General features: G+C 35.9%; 3 protein-coding genes across 3 annotated transcripts; 2 read left to right on the top strand and 1 right to left on the bottom strand.

The window, feature by feature from the left end:
• On the top strand, positions 3,732–13,709 carry LOC105155673 (bifunctional dethiobiotin synthetase/7,8-diamino-pelargonic acid aminotransferase, mitochondrial). The gene is made up of 14 exons (XM_011071592.2): positions 3,732–4,634; positions 5,098–5,268; positions 5,451–5,712; positions 6,509–6,583; positions 8,090–8,210; positions 9,715–9,863; positions 10,188–10,282; positions 10,894–11,009; positions 11,097–11,243; positions 11,801–11,934; positions 12,011–12,142; positions 12,568–12,702; positions 12,856–12,968; positions 13,345–13,709. The coding sequence occupies exons 1-14, from the start codon at positions 3,832–3,834 to the stop codon at positions 13,544–13,546; spliced, it is 2,655 nt and encodes an 884-aa protein (XP_011069894.1). The 5' UTR covers positions 3,732–3,831; the 3' UTR covers positions 13,547–13,709.
• LOC105155674 (F-box protein At5g07610-like) lies at positions 14,877–16,293 on the top strand. The gene has a single exon (XM_011071593.2). It carries the CDS (start codon positions 15,009–15,011, stop codon positions 16,236–16,238), a length of 1,230 nt encoding a protein of 409 aa, XP_011069895.1. The 5' UTR covers positions 14,877–15,008; the 3' UTR covers positions 16,239–16,293.
• On the bottom strand, positions 16,816–18,257 carry LOC105155675 (probable xyloglucan endotransglucosylase/hydrolase protein 23). Its single transcript, XM_011071594.2, has 3 exons — positions 17,895–18,257; positions 17,621–17,814; positions 16,816–17,473 (listed from the first exon to the last, which is right to left on the bottom strand). The coding sequence occupies exons 1-3, from the start codon at positions 18,180–18,182 to the stop codon at positions 17,068–17,070; spliced, it is 888 nt and encodes a 295-aa protein (XP_011069896.1). The 5' UTR covers positions 18,183–18,257; the 3' UTR covers positions 16,816–17,067.

Below are 18,635 nucleotides of genomic sequence, written 5' to 3' on the forward strand. Positions count from 1 at the left end.
TTCTTAGACTGTTTTGAGTATATATTTTGCACTCTATACAAATATGTACCTTTATCATCATTTCTTACCATTATTCTCACTTTCATTCAAGTTTCCATTTTATTCATTCCATAAACAATTACTGATTTAACTATCAGAGTTCTAACCTCTGTTTTGCAGGGTTAGTCTCTGTTGATTTTAGGATTTTTCTTGAAAACTCTTCGATCTTGTGGTGTGGTAAAAAATCTGGCACGCATCAAAGTTTATTATCGTAAACTTATTGGTCAAATTATTATTTAAATTTATTGTGTAGTTTTAGATTTGTTTAAGTTATATTATACTTTTTTTTAATTATTTATCTATTTTTTTGGATTATTTAAATTAATTATTTAAAATGATACCTCAATTTCATAAAATGGAATAAGACAGGCCCAACTGAGAGTCTAAGTCTAGCTTGATTTGGGATTGGTCTGGTCAATTGGTAGACGTAGATTTAAAGGAAGACCCAATTGAAATCTCTCGATCGACTATAAATAGTACTAGACCAATTCTAAATCAGACTTTTTCAAACTGGTTCATGTCGATCCTGGATTAACCCATCCCATTGTCAACATTGATACTAAAGTGTTTAAATTACTGTTTGGACTTAATCATATAGAATAATTAATTTTAAACTAAATCAACTATAAATTGCCACGTCCAAAATTCACAATTTTAATGTTTAAAAACTATTTTTTATTTGTTAAATTGATTTTGTTCATAACTATCATAAAATAATAATTTAATTACTTAATCATCAAAGAATGTAACCATAATTTCACCAATAAAAGATAATGCAAAAATAATGAAAACATAGAGCAAACTGTATTTTAAAATAATAATAAGGGATAATTATATTTATACCCTCTCAGTTATTGATAACTCCGCAATTGTCACGATTTTATAGCAATTTAATCTTTCTTTTTAAACCAAAATATTTCTAATCATGTGATTTTATTGCATATTCAGCCAAAAAGAAAGATATGAGATAAAGATGGCAAAAATCAAGCTAAATCGGAATTGAAGGCATCAAAAAGGAAAAATGAGATTACAAGGCAATTTCTGTAGGATTGACTAAGCGTGCCCACACTCAGTGGAGTGGTCAACTCGGGTGAAGAAGGAAAATGAGTGATTTCCGCAAGAGAAAAAGGAATGGAGTGCTTAGATTTGGAAATGATTCCTTAAAATATGTTATTTGTGATTTATTTACCTTTTTAGAGTTAATTATGTATTTATCCCCCCCTACGTCTAGATTCGTAGAAGACTTTTATTATAAATATGGGGGTATCTTCATTTGAAGAGGGTTCATTAATCATTGGAATTCAATAGAATACTTTATTTAGTTTATTTCACCCTCTCTCTTTTATTTTTAATTTGTAACTGGAGTTAATGGAATTCCACTTTTTAGTGTGTTCTTCCATTAACATGTCCGGTTAAATTCTTTATTTTCTGGTTAAGGTATGGTGATTGCTTGATTCGTAATATGTTGTGAGATCTAATTTGTTCTCTTTACACTTGTTATATGAATATTCATGATATTCTCTATGCTCTTATTACTAACGTCTGATATTTGAGTAATGTGGCTAGATTAAGAAGGTTTGCTTAACTAATTGAACTTTATAAATCCGTATAATTGTTTATTTAGTTCAATGCTTAGTGGCAACGTAGCATGATTAATTATGTCATAATAATTAGTTATGTTATGGGGAATGTATGATCTAGTTTAAACGAATTATCCTCGTAGGAGTTTGTTGATTAGAATCAGGCCTTTCTACTTCTTAATGCTGTTAATAGATTAAATCTTGTGGACGTTCCCAAGATTGTCTATTAATTAGGGATCTAGTCAACGGTCGTACCTTGGCTGACGAAAAGGTAAGGTGTTAGGTCGTACCAACACTATAACTGATTTATTTATTAACACATGTGTTGTTTTTGCATCAATGATCAACTCGTAAGAATCAAACATGATCCTAACCTTAACTGGAAAATCTCTCTCTCGTGTTTTCAGTTACTTCTTTCCATCATCAATCTTCTCCCATTATTTTCTTTTTTTAAAGAAATCAACTTACACCAGTCCCTGTGGATTCGACCCTATTCCCACTTTCACAAGTGTAGTAGGAATTATTTTTGGTGATCTGGACACCCACCAGTTATTGTTTTTTTACAGAAACTATTCTTGCCTTTTAAAAAATTACAGATTCCACCCTTGTTATATGTTTGCAAGGAACCGCATCGAAAGTTAGATTATAAAGCAATGTAGTATTCAACACCCACAAAGTCGTATAAACAAACATACAAGACATACAAACAAAGATAAGGGACATGCCAGAGTCAATTAAACAAATATAAGGGACATGTCGTTGTTGTAGTTTACATTACTCATGAAACTTGTTTCAACAGACAAACTCAAATTATATAATAGAGACTAAGTGCAGCTAAATCGTTCAAATTTAATATCATGCCAGAATGAAATAAATTGGACAATACTTGAGCGAAGACAATACAGTTTTCTTACGAAGTTCTACTCTGTTATATACAACACAAATCTATTGTATTGGAAATTTGCGGTAACAGCCAGAGACCTGCTAAATATTTTAGTAATCATTTGTAAGAAGTATACAACGGTTTCATCCTCTACGAGTCAACCATTCTGTGTACATGGTATTTGCAAGCTCATCTCTCCAACTATTCCAAATTGGATTCGTGTTAATCGTTGACACGTTTTAATAGATAACAACTATTAAAAATTAATTATTGAATCAAATTGCTTAACAGTTAACACTTTAGAACAAATAAAATCAAGATGTTTAACACATCACAATTAAATTGGAGGAAGGATCGCCTTACTTAACTAACATACGAAGCGCAAACCCCAAAAAATTTCTTACTTAACAGTAAGCCCTTACTCCACAAATAACCAATGCTGGCACAAAAAATAAATATTTAAAATCATTCATCAAAATGAGTGGGTGACAAAGAGTATTAACGAGGACTTCAAAACAAAGAACAAAACATCATTTTTTTGTAGCAAAAAATTAAAAATGAGAAGAATATGATGGAGAAGCCATTTTCACCTCTTCTTGGAGTTTGCTTTCTGCCATAAGAAATATTGGGGAAGATGAGTTGAGTTGAGTAGTTTAGCAACCTTGTGTCAGGTGCATTAAATGTACCTGACAAGCCATTGGCATAATGATAACAAAAAAGGAGGCTAATGACGAAAACAGAAGTTACAAAAAAGGGTAAAATGGACCATGTGGGTGACTACATAATCAATAGAAATTTTGAGTGATTGAAATCACCTAAAAATTGATTTTAATATCGGGCCAGCCCAAATTGTAACGGGCTAGCAAAAACCAAGTAAATAACCTTTTATAACAAGAAGTAAATATTATACCAAAAATGTAAATTTTCAATATAAAAATTAATTGAAATTTTGGCTTCGTATGTATAAAAAGATTAAAATGTCACCAAAAATAGTGAAATCTTGTAAAATGTTTTTTTTTTCCTAAGAGCGTTTTATAAATTTTAGGGCGTCATCTTATTTATTTATTATTAGTGAGATTTTGTGTCGGTTATTTAGTACTTTCCAATTTTGTTATCAAATGAAAATTTGCGGTCGGGATGTTTGCCATCTGTCATGTGGTAGCTCTCCAATAGACCTACTCCCTTGCGCCCACCCAATCAAATTACGATAACTCAACCTTGTTATTAACGTTTGAATTTCCTACCCTTTTCCTCGTAGCCGTTAAAACCCTTCCCCCACCCTTAACTACCATAGCTCTAGGGCTGCTCTCTCTCTCTCTCGCTCACACAATGTCCCCCACTGCAGCTCTCATCTCCGCTTCATTTTGCCGCCGCGTACTCGAACAATCCTACTTTCTCCACCGCTACCACCGCCGCCGTCTCCACTCGGTGATAGAGTACCCCCTCACGCACCCAATTTATACAATTTGGGCTTCCAACACCTCCCTCGGCAAAACCCTCGTCTCTGCTGGGCTCTCAATGTCCTTTCTCTCCTCCTCATCTGCTCCGTTTCCTAGAAAGAGATTTGTTTATGTTAAGCCAATTCAGACTGGTTTTCCTGATGATTCCGATTCGCGCTTTGTTTACAGAAAATTCTCAGAGTTTTTCACTTACAAGCCGCTGCCATTCTCGGTATTTGCGTCAAATTCTGTTTTAAAAGCTTCTAGTCCGGCTGCAAATGCGGTTTTGAGGAATGGGATGGCAGGTGGTAGCTTAAGGACTGAAGCTTTCGGGGTTGAGGTTGTTGAAAAAGGTGGAAACTTCGGTGGTGGATTAGAGAATGTTCATTGGTATGAAGAGAGGAAATTGCGGGGGAGTGAGAGTAATGAAACTGAATTGTTTCCGGCTTCACAGATTGTTTGTAAGACGATGTATGCATGGAAAGAGGCTGTGTCGCCTCATTTAGCTGCTGAGAGGGAAGAAGCAATGGTCGGGGACTCAGAGGTCTTGCACATGCTGAAAAGATGTTTAGAAAATGGTTTGATCGGGGCATCCTGTAACACAGAAGAAATGGAGGTTATGTGTGTGATTGAGACTGCTGGTGGAGTAGCCAGTCCCGGGCCATCTGGATCTCTTCAGTGCGACTTATACCGGTGCGTGTCTATTTTGTTTACTCACCTTTAGCATGTGAGAATTGAATTTTCCTGCTGGATTTAGAGACTAAGACGCCTTTGAAAGTGAGGTGATTTATTGATATACCAAACCACAGAGTAACGTATAAATGAGGAATGAAAGACATAAAGTGCTGCATAAATTCTAGATATGGACATTTGTAGAGTTTTACTCTTTAGTGGAGCAGCATATTACCCTGCTGTGGAATATTGATCAATCTTAACATCATTCTCTCTTCTTTCAAAATTATTGGATGAAGGTGTGATTTTACTCTGGTGTTGATAGCTTATGTGAAATTGATCTGGAAGAATTATAGTTGAAGCCTTCATTTGTGAACCAGGCATGCTATCATTAGTTGCTTCCTTTGGAAATCTTGGAGCAAGGATATGTCAATGTGCTCTCTCTTACCCTTCATTTTTTGATATTTCTGGTCTGTTCTTGTAGCCCTTTCCGCCTGCCAGCAATTCTTGTGGGGGATGGACGATTAGGTGGTATTTCAGGAACTATATCTGCGTATGAAAGTCTAAAGCTACGAGGATATGATGTTGCTGCTGTTATTTTTGAAGATCATGGTCTTGTGAATGAGGTGCCGTTACTGTCATATTTCCGGAATAGGTAATAAATTTCTTTACTGCTGTCGTTCTTTCAAAAATTTCCAGTCAGTTATAAGAGGTTGCAAGTTCAAACAGTATCTGCGCTTGTCTGCAGTTGTCTGGTAGTAATATGTGTTGAGTTTTCATATCTTATCTGTTTTGTTTGCAAGAGAAACCAACAAAAGTATTTGTGGCCTTTCCTAGGGTGCCTGTATTCGTGCTTCCATCTATTCCAACGGACATGTCAGATGACCTGATGTCTTGGTTTGACAAATCTCAGATGATTTTCACTTCTCTCAAGGAAATAATGCTTTCAGATTTTCAGAAAAGAATGCAGAGATTACATGACATGCCAAAGAAAGCATGTGATATATTCTGGTGGCCATTCACTCAGCACAAGCTTGTACCTGAAGAAAAAGTTACGGTTATAGATTCACGCTGTGGAGAGAACTTTGCTGTTCACAAGGTTGGCATTAGTTTTAAAGGAGTTATACCATATTTCTTAAACAGATTCTTGTAATCTTAGCAGAGATGTTGCTCAATGCTGTTTATGAAGATTTCTGCAAAGTCATATGTTAATTAGGGATAATTACACTTTCCTCCCCAAAGGCTTGGTGTAATACACGTACATCCCCTATGGTTTGGGAAACTACATCAAGCACCCCTGAGGTTTGCTTCTATCTAACAAAAAAGTCTCCCATTAGTCAAAATTCACTAAATTTTATAATATTAACAAAAAAACTGAATGAAAGTTGATGTTTATCTTTGATTGACTAATTGCATGTCAAAGAATTTTTTTCGAACTATTACCCTTATAATGGTGAAAACGTATGAGGGTTATTTAGTGCGTGAAAAGATTTATTTGGCCAGTAAAAAGTTCTTTTTCTAATTGCATGTCACAAGCATTAATGCGTGAAAACGTATGAGGGTTATTTAGTGGTAAAAAGATTTATTTGGCCAGTAAAAAGTTCTTTTTCTAATTTTTTTTAATATCAGCAAATTCAATGAATTTTGACTAACGAAGGGACTTATTTGTTAGACGGAAGCAAATAGGGTGCTAGATGTAATTTCTCAAACCGCAGGGGGTCTATGTGTAATTACACCAAACCTCAAGGGAGGGGAGTATAATTATCCCTTTTAATTATTATCACCAAAAAACATTGTTCTCTTTCATTTTGTAACTTCATGTTACTTCATTAAAATGCTGCATATAGTTTGAACAAATTTAGGCTAACTGTGAATCATGCATTGATTTGTTTCAGAGTTGCAATCGGATATCTCAACAATTTGATGCTTGTGCAAGTTGGTGGACGCAGGGCCCTGATGATAACTTGCAGGTCGGTCTTTTCATATCTGTATATGTCTTACCATTGCTTACAGTTGGTATTATTACAACCATAAAACCATCCTCTGAGCTGAAATTGAGAAATCATTTGATTGTGCAATATCAAAGACTGAGATCTTGGTCCAAGAATTCGTGCTTTGCATGTAATGCTCCTGGTTACATTTCCTTCTGTTGACATTAGGGGCTTTGGCATTGCACTTGTTTCCCTGACCTTGGGGAATGATATCTACTTTATCATCAGATTCTTAGGGGATAACTAAGGGTTTGTTTGGTTGGCGTGAAAAGTGGGTATATAAAAAAAAAGAAGTAAAAATAGATGTATAAGAAAAGGTTTGGTATTTGCGTAAGGAGAATAGTTAGAGGGAAAGTAAAATTGGATGTATATGAAACCCCTCCAAAGTCTAATTTTGTTTCCACCCAATTTAGTGAAAGTATAAGCCAAAAAGACAAAAAAATACATATTTTATTTTTATATATTCTATTACCTATATATAATTTTTGTTCAATTCCTTTTTCCTTCCCGCTGATAAAACCGTTACATGGTTTTTTAGAAAAGATAATCAAATAGTCGGAAAAAGATACTACATCTTCGATCATTAGTAGTTTTATTTTATTTAACTTAACAATTTAGAATAAATGCACAATACTCATTTTGATGAATATTTCTATTAATAGAATATAATTTTGTTCTTGTATGATGGATATTTTACTAATAAGAATTTTAAATTTTTTATATACTAAAGTTATTTAAGTATAATGGTAACTTGTTTATTTCTAATATAAAATAAAGATAAAGGGCTAATTAGTAAACTTACAAAAATTACTCTTTCTTCTTGATCTATTTTTCTCGTACCAAACAAGGAGAAGTATTTGAGATTTACTCTTGTTTCGATTATAACAAACAACTTGAAGGAAAACTATTATTCTTTCCCTCCCCTTCCCATTTCTCTTCCACTTCCTTCTTACTTGGATCAAACAAACCCTAAATGCAAAAGTGTTCATTCACACTCTTCTATCAATGTAGAAGGGTCTGTCCTTGTCAGAGTTTTTCTTACTCTTAAATAGGGGGGATACAGCTGCTACTTTTAATTGTACTTCAGGTTCTGGGAAAAAACAAAAGAACTGGCCGTACAATCACGTATCTCATAACTATGGGGTTTGAATATAGCTACTGCCTACTGCCTTGCTTGGTGTATGTCAAAGAAGTGCTAGTTTATTATTTTTATTTGTAGTAGCTGGGGGGTGGGTGGGGGTGTTAGTCCAGAGAGAGGGAGAAAGTTTATTATTTTGGGAGAAAATGCACAAATACGTTCACACAAGCTAACTATACTTGTGCATAGTGTTTCTGTAAATCCCATGTCATGAAGTACATAAGATCTCTTTTGAAAGTTTTTGGAATAATCATGTTTTTTTATTTGTCTCAGAAATATTCTGAATGTCATAATTTGGTGGCATTTCTATGAGTTACATTACAGCTGTTTTCTTTAGGCGGTTACAGATTGAACTTGCTAGAGACATGGGCTACACTGCTGCAAGATATGGACATGTAATGTTTCCGGAGAATGTATATGAGCCTGCTCTAGAATTAGCTGAAATTTTGCTTGAAGGCGTGGGAAAAGGCAAGTTTATAGTTTTTCTTACTCTTGTTTCTTTGATAAGAATACAATAGCGTGATCTTTTTAGTTTCTTTTCTATATATATTGGAAACAGCTTGGTTATATTTCTGCATGGATTTACCTTTGATTTCCATCCCCATTGTTGGCGATGCATTTCACAATACCACTTCTCTGGAAGAAATCACCAAGCATGAAATACGATCCTGGGGAATATAACTAATGATCTGAAAATGAGAAATCCAATGTGAGTAGTAGGTTTATGAAACTTTTCAAGGCTGTTGAATGTGCTGGAGCAGAATGTTGTCATTTCTCTAAATCAATGATAGACAAGGAAACAGAGGTGGAATTGCTTTCTTAACAGGATTTGATATATTTTGGCTTTTTTCCTTTAATTGTTTTTTGATCTTATTGTATCAATGTATTTTGTATCCATGCAAAATGTAAATCTTTCGTCTTTCATCTTCTAATAACATCTAAGGTGATGCATTACTTCTATCAATGCATTCGGTAAAAGCACGACCTTCATCTCTATGTACAAGAATAAAGAAAACTAGGAAAAATTATGAGTTAAGATAAGTGACCTGGTGAGAAATATATTTTCACACATCTTGTTCACTAGAACATTCAACAGCCCGAGAAATCTGTCTTCATAAATTGAAGGCTTCCTTTTTCCTTTACTAGGATCAGCATTCTCTTAGCTTCTCTCTGTTCCCCTCAGCGGTAGATCCTTTATTCCCAACTTGTCTTTTCCTTTTGCCTTAATAATTAAGAATGAAACCAGAATTTGGAGAAGTTTAACTAAATAACCTTCTTCATCTATGAATTGGCTGAGGAAGTTGACTATTTACGAGATTTGTCTAAAGACGCCTGTTTTGGTTTGGCGATTTATCTATCTTTAATCTTGACTTACTGACTCTCATTAAGATATACATTAGTTCTGTTGCTTTTACCACATATATGTTCAAACATATTAATAGGTCTCCTAGGTATTGGAAATATGGTTCTTGGCTTATCAGACAGTCAAAATGACAGCTAGTAGCTCTTTTTTAGTGAGGTTAGAAGCTTCCATATCTCAGACATACTCTTCCACACTGCACACATAATCATTATGCTCAGCTTTATTTCTACTTGTATGAACATGCATGCGTATTTGATTTGTATTTTTCACTTCAATTTGTCATTTTACTGTTGTAAGAAAACTTGCTGTTAATTACTCTGTGAAGGAAAGAGAATCACAGTTTTATTGGAAGCTCTACTTAGCAGCATAGCTCTTGAAATGCATACATAGAATGGTCCTTGGCTTTGCTGATTAACTGATATATTGGACTTAGACTTCTGCATTTGGACATGTCTAAAATGACAACTTTGTTTATTAGTTATGCTCTTCATCAGGCTCACATACAGTTTTTGTCTTATTCATATGTGTCTGATTTTTCTATATTGTGAAGTTATGGGTCTCCTGAAGCAATTTATGTTCATTTCTGCTACAATAACTGTTTCGTTCCAGGATGGGCTTCCCGAGTGTACTTCTCTGATAATGGATCTACAGCAGTAGAAATTGCTCTCAAAATGGCATTTCGCAAGTTCTTGTCTGATAATAAAGTGCTATTGGACCTTGTGAATGCTGATGTGAATGGAAAACGCATGGATCTCAAAGTGAGTACAACCACCCAGATTGAAAATTGATATTATTTAGTTTGATGCAGTTCTCTCTCCGCTCTTTCTGCTCCCACCATGAAGATGAAAAACTTGTTTACAGCAAAATTTTTCCTAAGTTTTGCATTTATTATCTCTCGTTTATCCATTAGCAGTGCCGTCGCACTGTTGGCCAATGTTGGAGTTTCTCTTTTAAGGTCTTTGTGCTTGCATTCTTCAGTTAATTAATGAAGCAAATATTGAAAAACCACCTATTTTCAATTCAATCCTATCTCATGACCTTTATTTGGCGCTAATCCGGGGCTTACGTCTTCTTTGGATTAGGTTTTAGCTCTTCGGGGATCTTATCATGGTGATACATTAGGTGCTATGGAAGCTCAGGCACCTTCACCTTATACTGGCTTTCTTCAGCAACCCTGGTATGGTTTTCCAATAAAAGCATGCATATGGGTTCTCTTTTAGTGCAAATAAATTTCTTATTGTTTGCCATGGTGATCTTTTCCATTCAAGTTCTTTTTCCCCTGAAAATTGCACTCTGTAAACATGTCAAACCTCTTACATCTGCCTTCATTTTTTGGGTTTTAGGTCATAAATTGGAGTATTGCCCTTGGATTTTCATGTGGAGACTGAGAAACTTTCCTGATTGTAGCTTATAGAAATCGTGTTTCGTATGATGTTCCACTTCCAAGTATTCAATAAGAGTATATTCTTGATATTTCAAACATGTAGAGTGTAATCTATTTAGAGTGTTGACAAGTTCAGTTAAAATATTGTCAACTATGCTATCCATTCTATACCTTTTGAACTTGTTGGTTCCCTTCTATTATTTTATGATGGATCTGGTATGATATTTTTAAGAATTTGACCCTCTGTTATGAAAATGTATTTCTGTATCCAACTTTTTGTTGCCACATTACTCTTTTTTGGACCTGTATATCCCATGAATTACGGTTATGGTATGTGATGAAGGACAAATTGTTGAAGAAACTTGGTGGAATCTTTTGTAATGTTAGATTATGAAATTCTACAGGTACAGGGGAAGAGGTCACTTTCTAGATCCACCAACAGTTTCCATGTCTGATGATATTTGGAAGGTTGCTCTCCCTCAGAAGATGCAATCTGGGAAATCAGGACATGAATGTCTGTGTAAGTGAAGTATTTCACTCTACTCATTTCTGGAGAGTTCTATATTATTTAAGATTCCTTCTAGATAATGGTTCATATCTTTTGTAGCTTTCAGTTCACGTGATGAAATTTTCAAGAGGAGCCGGGATGGTTCGGATCTTGCTAGCCTGTATGCTTCCTTTGTATTACAAGAGTTGCTTTCGCTGTCAGATTCTAATGGGATTTCCCACATTGGAGCATTAATTATTGAGCCAGGCAAGAATGTTTTTGTATTTTTTTTATTCATTTTCGGATCTTTGCAAGTTTGGTTGAGTTCTTTTATCTCCTCGGGTTCAAGGTTACAAGAGTATCTTAGAAGCGGCAGGTAAATACAGGTAGGATGGGAAATCAAGTCCCGCAGAAGGTTGTATGGAGTGCTCGCATTTGACTTGAATTAGTATTTGGTTCTCAGTGGTATACTTATGAAAACCTCAAAAAGCAAATTTTATATGAAATTTAGATATATATGTTACTTAAGCTATAAGTTCTTTTTAACACAACCACAGAAGTTTTTCCCTGCCAGAAACAAGTTTCTGACTCCATCATTCTGCCTTATTTTCATTTAGCATTTAGCTGATGTCTGATTGAGTACTATTGACGAATTAGATTTATGAGTCAGCTGAGAGATGCGCAAGGGTATGGGGAAAATAGTTTGGCTTTTCACATGAATTCCGTGTTAATACAGCCTGATGGCCTTGACACGTGGAGTCATTATGGGTGTTTCCTGTAGGAGTGAGGAAATGTTGTATGATTTTAATTGCAATGATTTACAGTGATACAGGGTGCTGGTGGAATGCAGATGATTGATCCGCTGTATCAGCGTATACTTGTTAGAGAATGCAAATATCGAAAAATTCCTGTTATATTTGATGAGGTTTTCACAGGATTCTGGCGTCTTGGAACAGAGGTTAGTTAATCATAACTTCAACTGTGCTATCGTTGTAACTTTATCCTTGCAGTTATTTAATCAGATATTCATGCAGTCCGCAGCAGAAATGCTCTACTGTCAGCCGGATATTGCCTGTTTTGCGAAGCTGATGACTGGTGGCATCATACCCTTGGCTGTTACATTAGCATCAGATGCTGTTTTTGAAGCATTTACCGGAGATTCTAAGGTGATAAATACGTGTCGTAAAAGAACATAAATTGGCAATGCAGGGTTTTCCTAGTTCAATAAAATCAGAATGTCAGTGCAGGAGGAAATTTATTTCTTCTTGAGAATCACTAAGATATGAGCAGGGCAATATAAAATCCTGCAGTTGGTATTTTTTAGATGAATGGAGGAAATTGGAGTCTTCCCTAAATTCTCATTGGGGTTATAATATTACCTTCTTTTCCTCTTAATGCTGGCTTTTAATAGTTCAGCTCTCCTCTGGAGCAATTAAGATTTTGACATAGCTTTAAAAGTAGAACCACACTGACTCACACATAGCCCTTCCAGTTTTAATTTACAGATGCTTACCCTTCCCAGTACTTTCCACAACTTGATCATGTTTCATGCTTATAGCTGGAAACCTGATAGTTCTCCTTCGAATTTCAGCTAAAGGCTCTTTTGCACGGGCACTCATACTCTGCACATGCCATGGGGTGTGCGGCTGCTGTTAAGTCCGTGAAATGGTTCAAGGACTCTAACACAAACATGAATTTGATATCTGAATCAAGATCGCTTCAGGAGGTAAATTTTTTGCAATCATCTAATACTATTGGTACTGCGTATTTGGTCCATTTTGTGAATCACTAGCAAGTTACCTATTTGTTATCAGTAGTAAGAAGGTAGCAGCTTCTATTTTATTTGAGTGGACTGAACTTATCTTTCTGATGTTTGCAGTTGTGGGATGCAGCGTTAGTTTCCCAGATCTCGTTACTTCCAGCAGTCCACAGAGTGGTGGCACTGGGAACTCTCTGTGCCATCGAACTTCTAGCTGAAGGCCTTAACGCGGGGTAATCATTTCTTGAATTCCCTGCTCTATCTCATAATTTTTATCAATTCTTTTCAAAATTCCAACCTCATTGCACTCTCCAAATGAGTGAGTTTACTTTTTTCTTGCAATCGTTGGAGAAAAGAAGCCGGCAAAAAGTACTCTTTTCACCATTGGATAATTAGTGTGTCAAATAACGATTTTTTCCTCTCTTCTTCAATATTCAGCTCAAATTAATACAAGATCATTATTGCCTTGTACCCTCTGACCTACAATCACTATTGAGAACATGGTCATCCCTACTTTATCAGCAAACGTTTTCTTGTGTTTATGTTACCTTCTTCTGGTAGTCACTCCTCTATTATAAAAAGTGTTGAACTTTTGGAGGCATAATTCAGGTATGCCTCAATGTATGCAAGTTCTCTCCTGAAAAATCTCCGAGAAGATGGCATCTACATGAGGCCACTAGGAAATGTCATTTACATGATGTGTGGCCCCTGCACTTCTCCAGACATCTGCCGCACCCTTCTGGGGAAAGTTTATGACAGAATCCAGGAGTTTGGCCTGCAGAAAGATGAATCTGCAGTCTTTGCAGCCTGAAAATCTCGAATATTATTACATTCATTGTCATCTCCTGATTATAGACACATTGGACCACTGCCATGTTCATGGGCACAAGTATGTTCGTTTTAATGTCTATATTATGGACATATTATTATTATTTTTTGGGTTAATTACACTTAGAAATTACATTTTTCCAAAAGAATTTTTGACATTAATCTTAAGCCATCTTGGAAAATTTACCATTTACACTTTATCCCTTTTGTTAGGATTTTGAAAAAAAATGCAGACGTTTGTAAAAAAAAGAAAAATTTACATAAATTTTTAATTTTACCCAACATTAACTATTTTCTTGTAATAATTTTATGCTTATAAAGAAAAAAAATATAATGATATTAATCTTATTTTATATATATATATATATTAGTTATTGTGGTACATCATTCTTGTGTATATATAATAAATAAATTCATACTTTAAAGATATTATTAATAAAAGTAAAATATATAAATCAATATATCACATTGAGAAACACAAAGAGAGAAAGAAAAGAAAATTAATTTATCAATGAATGTAAAATTTAAAAAGTTGAATAAAGTAGTTATTCTATTAGTTGAACAATATTTTTGGCATTATAAAAAATTAGTGCAACAATATCATTAATTACTGTTTGTGAGTGTGGAGAGCTTTTCCTTTTATATTAATATAGATATTATATTTTTTATTTTATAAGTACAAAAATATACATGAGAATGTTAAATGAGAGACAAAATTTAAAAAATTATGTAACTTTTTGGGTTAACGTTAGTATCTTTTGTTTAATTCTTAACAGAAGTTGGTCAGGTGTAAATGAAGAATATTTAAGAAGGGTATAAATATATTTTTAGATTTTTGTTTTTAAATAAAATATAATTTCATATTTTTAAAGGAATTTAAGTGTAATTAATCTAATTTGATTTAAGATTGTGTTTGATTGAATTACTTTGACCCAATGATTATCAACAGAAGATATCTCCTTGTTTTTTTTTGGATTTGGAAGATATCTCCTTGTTATTCTTCTAATAACATTACAAGGATATTTCCAACTCCCTATATAATATTACATCCAGATTCACTTCAACCACCCAGATTTAAAGCATCACGAAAACGTCACTTTTGAATTGCAACACGCAAACTCTAACCTCACATTGATTAATTGCTACCTGCACACTTAATAAAACCCACCAACAATCTCAACCCTGGCACCTAGAAATATAAGAAAAGACAATAATAAATATATATATATATATAATCTAGTCTCTCTCTCTATATATATATGGAGAGAAAGAGAGAGAGAGAGAGCAAGGACAGCACCTTATTTGTCCTGTCAACATTTGTAGCAGAAGCTGTCTATATACGTGCCACGTATGAGCCATGCAAGCATTATATATTATAAAAAGAAATTATATATACAGCCACAAATCAAAACTTGGGTTCATACTCTGGTGAGAAATTTACAGTCATGACCAAAAGATCTGCAGAAATAGTAGCTGCAAACGAAGACCTGCTGACAGAAATCCTTCTTCGTCTGCCCACAAAATCTCTCCTCAGATTCAAGTGCGTCTCAATCCAGTGGCTCAATCTCATTTCCAGCCCCTACTTCGCCCGAAATCACTCTCTCCAAAACCCCAACCCCTCAACTTCCGGCCTCTTCTTGTATCAATATCCATCCCTCCTATATCTCACCCTCGCCGTCGAACCAAACGTCACCTCCCGGCCAAGCTTCGGCCCTGTCCCAATTCTTGATTTCTTGAGAATCACGCCCTTTGCTTCCAATTTAACCATTTTCAGCTCATGCAATGGTTTATTGCTATGCCTTTTGGTTTCACCCCCAAGCTGGCATGATACTGATGTTATTTACTTCGTCTCCAATCCAACAACCAAGAAATCCAGCCCACTTCCTTCGCTTCAAATGCTGGCAGAAAGGCCGATTGTCACCATGGACTTGGCATTTGATCCCCGGGAATCACCCCATTACAAGGTCATATGCTTCCGCCACTGTAACCCCCCTGACGGGCCCGAATTCGAGATCCAAATCTTCTCATCGGAAACGGGTTCCTGGAAAATTTGCCAGGGCCCGTTTCTCAATATCCGCGCCGGAATCCTATTCCGCGGACGTGGGGTGTACTGGAACAAACGAATTCACTACCTCGATTCGACAGGCGGCGGGTCTTTTTACTTCAAAGTTGAAGAAGAGAGCCTGGGATTTCTGCGGATGCCTTTCATCCAAAGTGAAGTTCAAGCCATGGAAAGGTCGTGGCATCTGGGACAATCCGGGGGACATTTGCATTTGGTGGATATTGAAACGAATATCACCCGGGATTCGTCAATTGATATCTACGAACTACAGAATGACTATTCGGGGTGGTTCTTGCGGTACCGGGTGAATCTTGGTACCATAGGATCCGAATTCCCGGAGATGGTGAGATACATTGGAGTACACGAGTTTCTGGATGTAGAGGGCAATCAGAGGTCTGGAATTGGAAGGTATTACATCTATTCTGTGTTGAACGTGGTCCGAGAAGGTGATGATTTGTTTGAAATCGTGCTGTCTATACCGAATAAAATCGTTTGTTATAATCCAGGGAATAGAACATCGAAAGTGCTTGTCTATTTTGGAGATGACAGGGATAGGGTACGATATGAATGGCACAATGTGTTTCTGTATACTCAGACCCTTCTGCCCATTTGAGTTTATGGGATGAATGTAATGAAAATTGTATTAATGCAACTTCTTTTCCCTGTCAGTTTTTTCTCCCCTTGCTTTTCTTTAATTTTAATGATAAGTCCCACAAATTGATGGTGTCTGGAAAAACTTTAGAAAGAAAAAATAAAAACATAACCTCGTTGGAGGTTTTTAGATCATTTAAAGATAAGATAATTGTAAAATTCTAAAACTGTACACGAAAAATAGCTAAGTTTTGGATTACTGGAGAGATGTTAGATTACAGCAGCTATTACATTTGGATTGATTGTCTTTTTCTGGAGGATTTGTCTTGGCTTCGACCTTGGGAAAGTTTTTGAAATCAGTTTGAAATCAGGTCCAGTCAAACTAAATTTAACTTGTAATATATAATAATTGTAATATGCTTTGTAATATATAATAATTGTAATATGCTTTAAATTGTAATACATAATAATTGTGATATGCTTATTTCGCGAGTTGTCATAATTACCTAATCGATTTAGGTTCAGGGTTGGATCATGTAGTTGATTCAGATTTCGGCAAGAATATTCTGAATTCGCATGTTATTTCTTAAACAAGTGAATTACTCATCAATAATGTGTTTTTCTCAATTTATTGCAAGTCCTTTGCAACGTCTATTTTAACCATCACAAACTTTCGAGCACATAGCAATCTTACATTAGACTCCCACACTTAACTTACTCATTCCCTTACAAAAAGCCATCAATAAAATAAAAGTAATAAAAGAATATATCTATGTAGTTGTCCTAAGAACCAAGAATGAACTGAAAATCTCTACACCATATTTCTCCCGCAGTAGTATGCTCTATATTAATCAATTGATGCCACACTCCGGAGGGAACTGCTGAGGGAACCGCTTAGCATCCGCGCAGTAATTGTATATCATGTAATTCTTCTGCACCCATTTCAGCCTTTCTTGGCTTGTTGCGTCCAATTCTTCATTCAGCCACCCCCCATTAGTACTGTTTCCAGTTGAAGGAGAGCTGGAACTGCAAGAAGATGAGCCAGAGCCCCAAACGCAGGCATCCGCATTGAAATTCCGGTATGAGGCAGTGAATGGAGCTTGTGACCAATCAGTCTTCACTAGCCCGCCTCTTGTCGCCCAGTCATCTGCATTCCAGAGGCTGGAGTATAACCTCATCGGCTGGTTCTTTGGGTACGCCACACCCACTGATTCTGGGTTCTTGAACTCTCTTATTGGTGTCCCGTCCACTGAAAATCTGTGCATGAACCACCAAATTTAAGTCACAATATACAAGAAGAGCGAATGAATCCACCGATGTTTCAATTACGCTGCCACAGAATCGTGTAATTTTGTTCCTACGTTTCAAACAAGGTGTAAAGCAATTGTAGGGAAGAGTAGTTACATGATGCGCTGGGGATTCCAGAGGATGGAATAGGTGTGGAAGTCGGCAGTGGGATCGAACCAGAGATAGAACTGCTGCTCCCTGCCGCCTTTTCCTTGGCTGTACACATTGGTATGAAGAATATAAGGATCGCCGCTGAGGTTGCCCAAGAACTCAAAGTCTATTTCATCGTGGGTTGGTCCTTGTGATGACAACTGCAACAACAGACAACCATTTTAGTGCATGAACAGAAACCGAAAATGACAAGAGCTTTTGTCTATGTATGGATGCTCACATAATAGGCAGTGACAGTGCCAGCAGAGTTTCCAGGGACAAGTTTGAGCTGCATATCAATCTTGCCAAACAGGAACTCGTTCTTGGACTGGAATCCAGAGCCGGAGGCCTTATCAAGCGAAAGAGTTAAAAGTTGGCCATTGTCGAGAATCCTGGCTCGGCCGTCGCCCCATGTGATGTCGAAATCTTGATAGAAATTGGCTGAGGATGAAACCATGAACCAGCTGATCAAAAGGGTTGTCAGGAATAATAGCGAACTATAGCTCAAAGAAGCCATTGGTTTCTGCATAATTAATAACGCTGCTGTCAAGAGAGTTTTGAGTATCAGGAAATTGAGTGTGTAGAGCTAAGACAATGAGAGTAGTGGATTATGGGATGATATTTATAGGGGGTGGAAATTGGGGGGTTGGTGAGGCGATGGGAAGCTTCGGCGGAAGCAGCAAGTTGTGGGGGTAAAGTGATTTGAGCTGGACACAGATCATGGCCGATAGGAAAAGGATGCCGCGCAGCTAGTTACAACCCATTTCCCCACTCTCACACACGGTTTCAAATCTTGGCTGGTCAACAACTTTTACCTCAATCTTTAATCCAAAATTTCTCTATCAATTAATTACTTCTTTAAAATATTAAATTGATTCAATCTATACATCAATATAATTGTAAATAAATTACAATAATTCATATAAAGTGAGACAAGTACCTACATATTCGGTACAATTTGAATTCATAATAGGACCACAGA

The sequence above is a fragment of the Sesamum indicum genome, linkage group LG2 (assembly GCF_000512975.1).
Source record: "Sesamum indicum cultivar Zhongzhi No. 13 linkage group LG2, S_indicum_v1.0, whole genome shotgun sequence".
NCBI classification, from domain to species: domain Eukaryota; kingdom Viridiplantae; phylum Streptophyta; class Magnoliopsida; order Lamiales; family Pedaliaceae; genus Sesamum; species Sesamum indicum.